We start from the raw sequence: 5,568 nt of genomic DNA on the forward strand, positions 1-5,568 counted from the left end.
TCCTCTCTCCGCTCCGCTGTCCTTGTTTTCCTCCTTCCACCGCCCAATACCCCGAATTTTCCCCTCCCCCATTATACCCATTAACCCCAAGCCCAGAGACCGCACATCCCACCCCCAAGCCCACGACCCCCACGAGAGGCCAGGGGAGGGGGCCGGGCGAGTCCAAGAGGAGCGAACACCAGGTGGAGGCGCGCGCCTGGGTCTGCGTGCTAGAGCTGCCCAGGCGAGAGCACGAGAAGCCTCCTTTGGCCAGGGCCAGGCGCTTGGAGGACACGGACAGCCCCCCATCCACGTTCCGCGGAGCTCCCGCAGCGTGCCCTCCCGGGAGCCTTCCAACAAGCCGCCCTGCTCCACCATCTCCGCGCCCCCCCGCCCCGCAGCAGTGGTAGCGTCCGAACGCCCCGCGTCACCCATTGTTTACAAATCGAACTGAACCGGCTGAGCCCCAGTTCCCGGAGCTGCGGTGGCGGCGGCGGCGGCTGAAGCGCGCTCCGGGGCCCCACACGCGGCCGGCTCGCTCCGAGACCGCAGCGCCTTGTCTTCGGGAGCCGTCTCCGGAGCCCGGGCGGGAGCGAGGGGCAGCGGCGGCGGAGCCCGAGCTGCGAACCGAGGCCATGCCGTGCCGGAGGGAGGAGGAGGACGAGGACGACGAGGCGGCGGCGGCTGGAGAGGAGGAGGAGAACGCCGAGGGGGAGGGGGAGGAAGGAGAGAGCTTCCTCCTGCTGCAGCAGTCGGTGACTGTCGGGGGCTCGGGGGACGTGGACCGGCTGGTGGCCCAGATCGGAGAGGCGCTGCAGCTGGACGCGGCGCACGGGAGCCGGCCCGCCCCTCGGGGGCTCCCGGCGTGCAAGCAGCCGCCCCCACCGCCGCTGCGGCCCCCGGTCCTGCAGCTGCTGCTGCCTCCGGGGCCGGCTCCGGCGCCCCTGCAGCCCTCCGGACCGCTGCAGTGCGCGGGGAGCGGGACCCGCGCTGCCTTGTCCTGGGCGAGCGACGTGGGCGCCGCCTCGCAGGCTCCGGCGCGGACGCCGTCGGGTCCCTGCGTATCAGGGGGGGCCCCGGGCCGGAGCAGCGCCTCTGCCCCGCACGTCTGTAAGCGAGGCTTCCCGCAGCCGCTGCCGGGCCCGTGCCGGCGCGCCTGGCTTCGGGGCGCCGCCGCCTCCCGGCGCCTGCAGCAGCAGCACCAACACCACCAGCACCGGTACCGGTACCGAGGGCAGGCGGGACTCCGTGCGAGAGACGATGACCCCCACCAGCTTCTGCAGCAGCTTGTCCTCTCGGGGAACCTCATCAAAGAGGCTGTGCGACGACTTCATTCCCGGCGCCCCAGGCAGCACTTTGGGGCTAGGGCGCCTTTGCCCCTGGCTGTTCAGGAGGTTGAGACAGAAGGGACTCTGGCTCACTGCAGCCCTCGAAGACCAGCCTGCTCTAACCCCGAGGGCCTCCGGAGCCAGCTAGTGCACAGACTTGCAGATGGCATCTTGGTCCCGAGCAGCTAGTGAGCCCAGCAGGTTCGGGGGCAAGAAGAAGGGAGGCTGAGAACCTGAAAGCCAAAGCCCCAGAGACTGACATGAATGAACTTGGAGTGGGGTGGGGAACAGGGGTTCGAAGGCAGAGGGGAAAGATGGGGTACCTTTTTTGACTTTATGGGGGCAGGGAAGGGTGCTGTAGAAAGAACAGAATCATAGGCTGTGGATCTGGGTGGTTTGTGGGGGATTGCCTGGCAAACAAGGCCTCATTGGGCTGAGAATTGGAACTCCCGTCTAATTAGGATGAATTTATCCTGTTCATAGACTATACTACTGACCTAAGAGCATCAGTAGAAGATAACTCTAACTTGTAATTAGTGGTGCTGACTTGCACTGAGCCATCCACAGCACATTATTAGCCTGGTTGCCATGTGACCAACAGCACACCTTTTTTCAGGACTCCTTAACTGGCTACCTCTGTGGGTGCCTTTGGAACACAATTGTTGTTTTTTCCTCTGTGCAATATTAACTGGCCTTTTTAATAGGAGTTACACCTTCCATCTTGGCCTCCTTCACACATGTTCTATCCTACTGAGCTAACCATTAGGGATGGACTCAGAATGGAGAATTATTCCAGTTACCTGCTTTGACTTGACCCAGTTTGTTTTCACTACTGGTAGTTTTCTTTGACTCTTTTTTTTTGGGGGGGGGGGATGAAGTGGGAATGGAGAGAAGGATTTGAGAGCATCAAGAAGAAACAGGTGATTTCACCTGACTTCAAAACTTGATAGCATTTTCCAAACTAGATTTGGTTCTTCTGAGTTGTGGGTTCTTACTGCATGGACACAATCAACTTAAGTAAATGTGAGAAGAAAAAATGAGTAAAGCTTCGGTGGGGTGGCTTAAAGCAGATTACCTACCAACCTCCTCCTGCTGCCCTCGAGTTGGAACAGCCTGATGTTTCTAAGACTAAAACTGGGGAATACTCCCACCAGGTCTTGGTAGGGAATGAGAAGGGGAAGGAAGAATTCTCCGCAGTCTGCCTCTCTAGAGGGGCTTTTGAAAATCTGCCCTTGCAAGATCCTGGCTTTGCACTCCGTGCTGTGGCTTTCCGGGCAAGGGAGTATTCAGTACCTCCACTGAGGGAGCCCTGTGTTTTGAAACTGCTGAGAGTCTCCTGGGGATATGCACCTTGTGCTTGTAGCTACTAGTTGGGAGGGAGAGCTTTGCATGTGTGTGTACACGTGTGTGCACATGTCCATAGGCTTGTATGTTGACACTGCTCCCGCTTTTACTGCTTGGGCCTTTTTTTGGCCTAGGATTGAGATCCTTTAGTACCTGTCATGATACTGCAGGTCTGTAAGGTTTCCTTTCATTCCAGGGCATTCTGCCTCTCTTTGTATTTTCCGAACCTTAGTAGAGGTCCTATCATCAAGGGAAAGAGGCCCATTTGAATATGTTTGTCTTTGAGACTTTGTGATGTCTCCTCTGAATGAAAGGGGTTTGTTTTTCTCCTCTCTCCATCCCATCCCTCACTTTTTTGAGTGAATTCAGTATTCTAAAAATGTGACCTGTGTAGAACTACAAGTATTTTCCTAAGGTGGCTCAGATATTTGTTTTTGTTTTTTTGTTGTTGTCGTTATTTGAAGTTTCAATGGCTTGGCCATCATCCTGATGTGGCTATTGATGTATGTGGACGTGTGCATGTATACATACACACACATCCTCACACACATACACTTCGCAGCGGAGTGTCTGAAATTGTGGTGGTCCTGATTTATAGGATTCTATCTTTACTGAAGTATCTGTGTTAAATAAAGTTGTTTTTTTTTTTGTTTTCTGTTTTTGTTTGTGCAAAAGGAAGCCTAACCAGCGGATTTCCATGGGGATGAAAACACATGTCAGCATGGATTATGTATGACAATTAGCCTGTGTTCCTCAGCATTCTGTTCTCCTGTAAAAGGATGGGACAAATGCATCCTGTAAATGCTTTTAGAGCTAGCTCAAAATTAATTAAGATCAAATCCTAAGAACTCCCCACCCCTCCATTTATGAAAACAACAGACAGTAATAAGGGAGTGAAATATTCAAATCTGCCTCAACTGTGCAATTTAAGGACACTAGTAATAGGCATCTGCCACTTTTGGAGACAGGGTTAGTTCTCCAAATATCCCTCCCTACCACAGAGGTGGAGGTAGTGAGGGTTATGTTGTAAACTTTCCTTTCCCCCCACCTTTTTGGTTATTAACGTCCTCCAACATATCTTCTCATTCCAACCACTAATCTAGGACAGATCTGGCTTATGTGTAGCTGTGTGGGTGCCAGGCTCAGACTGAGTAAGCCATTTTGAAATACGTTAAAGGACACATTAATCTTTGATTTTCATATTCTTGGCCCAAAAAAGCCAAAGCAGGGTACTCTGTAAAGCTTACGTTTTGAAGTAGCCTGTGCCCTTTAAAAGTAGGCACCTTTAGAGGCATCTGCTGGGGAATTGAATTTTTAGGCAGCCAGGAAACAACACAAAATTTAAATTACAGTATTTTGATCTATTCTTAAAAAGGTAAACAAGATAATAAGGTCTTGATTTCTGAGCTCTATAGTTTAATACTCCCCACACCCTTGCTATGAATGTACAACTGGGTCTTGCTAGCGGTGCCCCACCCTAACCACAGCTGCCCATATGTTTTGCAAGCAGTACCTTGGAGACATTGATCCCATTTACTCTGTCCCTACCAATCAGTCATCAAGGTAAGAATTATCTCAAAGGAAATAAGCTTTGGTGGAACACTGAAGATATGATTAAGCATTTCTGCCAAGTCCTTGCTATTGACTAGTTTTGCTCACATGATAAAATTTGCATGCTTCTTCCCCCAACACGATCCTGATCGTTCTTGGAACACCCTTCAGCTTGAAGCATGCAGTGCCAAGAACTGATTTCAGTGTTTTGAATGTTGATTGACCACGGCAAAAATATAGGGGGGCCTATCAACTATCCTAAATTAGCTATGCTAATGATGTATGACTTTTAAATTGTCCCATTTATTCCCAGACTAACTGTGCTAGAACTCTGACATTTGTTCTGTCCACTAGACAATAAGGTCCTTCTTGGTTAAGCATTGTAAGAGGTGATGAGGATACAAAGATGAATGTTAGTCTGTACATTCAAGGAGTAGAATACCACACAAGCAGGTGATACAGAGGGGAATATGATACATGATGAGGTTTAAAGAAGAAATTCAGGAAAGGGGCATTTAAGGGAGAGGGAAGGCATTTTATGATAAAGGCTTTCCTACTAAAACAAGAACATACCTAAAGTGGGCCCTGAAGGGAAAGACTTCAACACAGGAAATGAGTCCATAACAGTAGAAGATGTGGAAGCATGAGGCTGCACAATCAAACTATAACAAAAGCACGCAAAGGGAAATAGTATGGAATAAAGCTGAATCATTGGTGGAGGGCCTTGTGTGCTCGGTAGTGCAGTACAAAGATTCAGGGCTTGGAAAAGGAAGCCCTGAGTTTTAACTATCAGATGTCTTGTGATTTGGGGCAAGCCACTCCTTAACTAAGGCTTTGTGAAGTCTTCTGATTTCTTTAAAAAATAAAATCAAGTTTCTGTTAAGGCCAATGAGAAGGTGTGGAAGATTCACAAGGAGTGACATCATTAATAGGGCAATAGGGTGACAATGGGAAGGATGGATGGTATAGATTCAATTCAACAACTGACCAAGTGTCAGGCAGTATACTGGGTGATGGAGGTACAATAGACCTGTGCCAGGTGTCCCAAAGCTTAGGTATTAGGAAGACCGAAGTGGGGTTTTGTTTGTTTTAATTAAGCAGGTCTGTGATAATCGACTAGTGAGGAAGTTTTCTTTTCCAAAGCAAACTGGCATGCACCAACTCAGCAATTTTGGCACTTCTGAGATTTGCATTCGGTTGCTGAAAGGTTAGGTTCATACTCATAGATTTAGAGTTGTTAGTTGGGGGGCGGGGGGTCCTGAAGCTCTCAGCCTGTTTATATTTCTTTCAAAGCCAAAATATTACTTATTTTTATTTGTTTTAAATTCAATAACTTTATTAAGCATCAACTATAGGCAAGATGCTA

The 5,568-nt window shown here is 50.1% G+C and overlaps 1 protein-coding gene across 1 annotated transcript; it reads left to right on the forward strand.

Moving 5' to 3' along the window:
- The first annotated feature begins 444 nt into the window (after positions 1–444).
- On the forward strand, positions 445–4,186 carry FRAT1 (FRAT regulator of WNT signaling pathway 1). The gene has a single exon (XM_069067124.1). It carries the CDS (start codon positions 615–617, stop codon positions 1,494–1,496), a length of 882 nt encoding a protein of 293 aa, XP_068923225.1. The 5' UTR covers positions 445–614; the 3' UTR covers positions 1,497–4,186.
- Positions 4,187–5,568: the final 1,382 nt, after the last annotated feature.

The sequence above is a fragment of the Petaurus breviceps genome, unplaced genomic scaffold (genome assembly GCF_028583685.1).
Source record: "Petaurus breviceps papuanus isolate PSGF00001 unplaced genomic scaffold, PetGlider_PUasm1.0 90740, whole genome shotgun sequence".
In the NCBI taxonomy this organism is placed as follows: Eukaryota; Metazoa; Chordata; class Mammalia; order Diprotodontia; family Petauridae; genus Petaurus; species Petaurus breviceps.

Bases quoted from the DNA above. Each gene is read 5' to 3' on its own strand.
- FRAT1 (XM_069067124.1), top strand. From the start codon at position 615: ATGCCGTGCCGGAGGGAGGAGGAGGACGAGGACGACGAGGCGGCGGCG.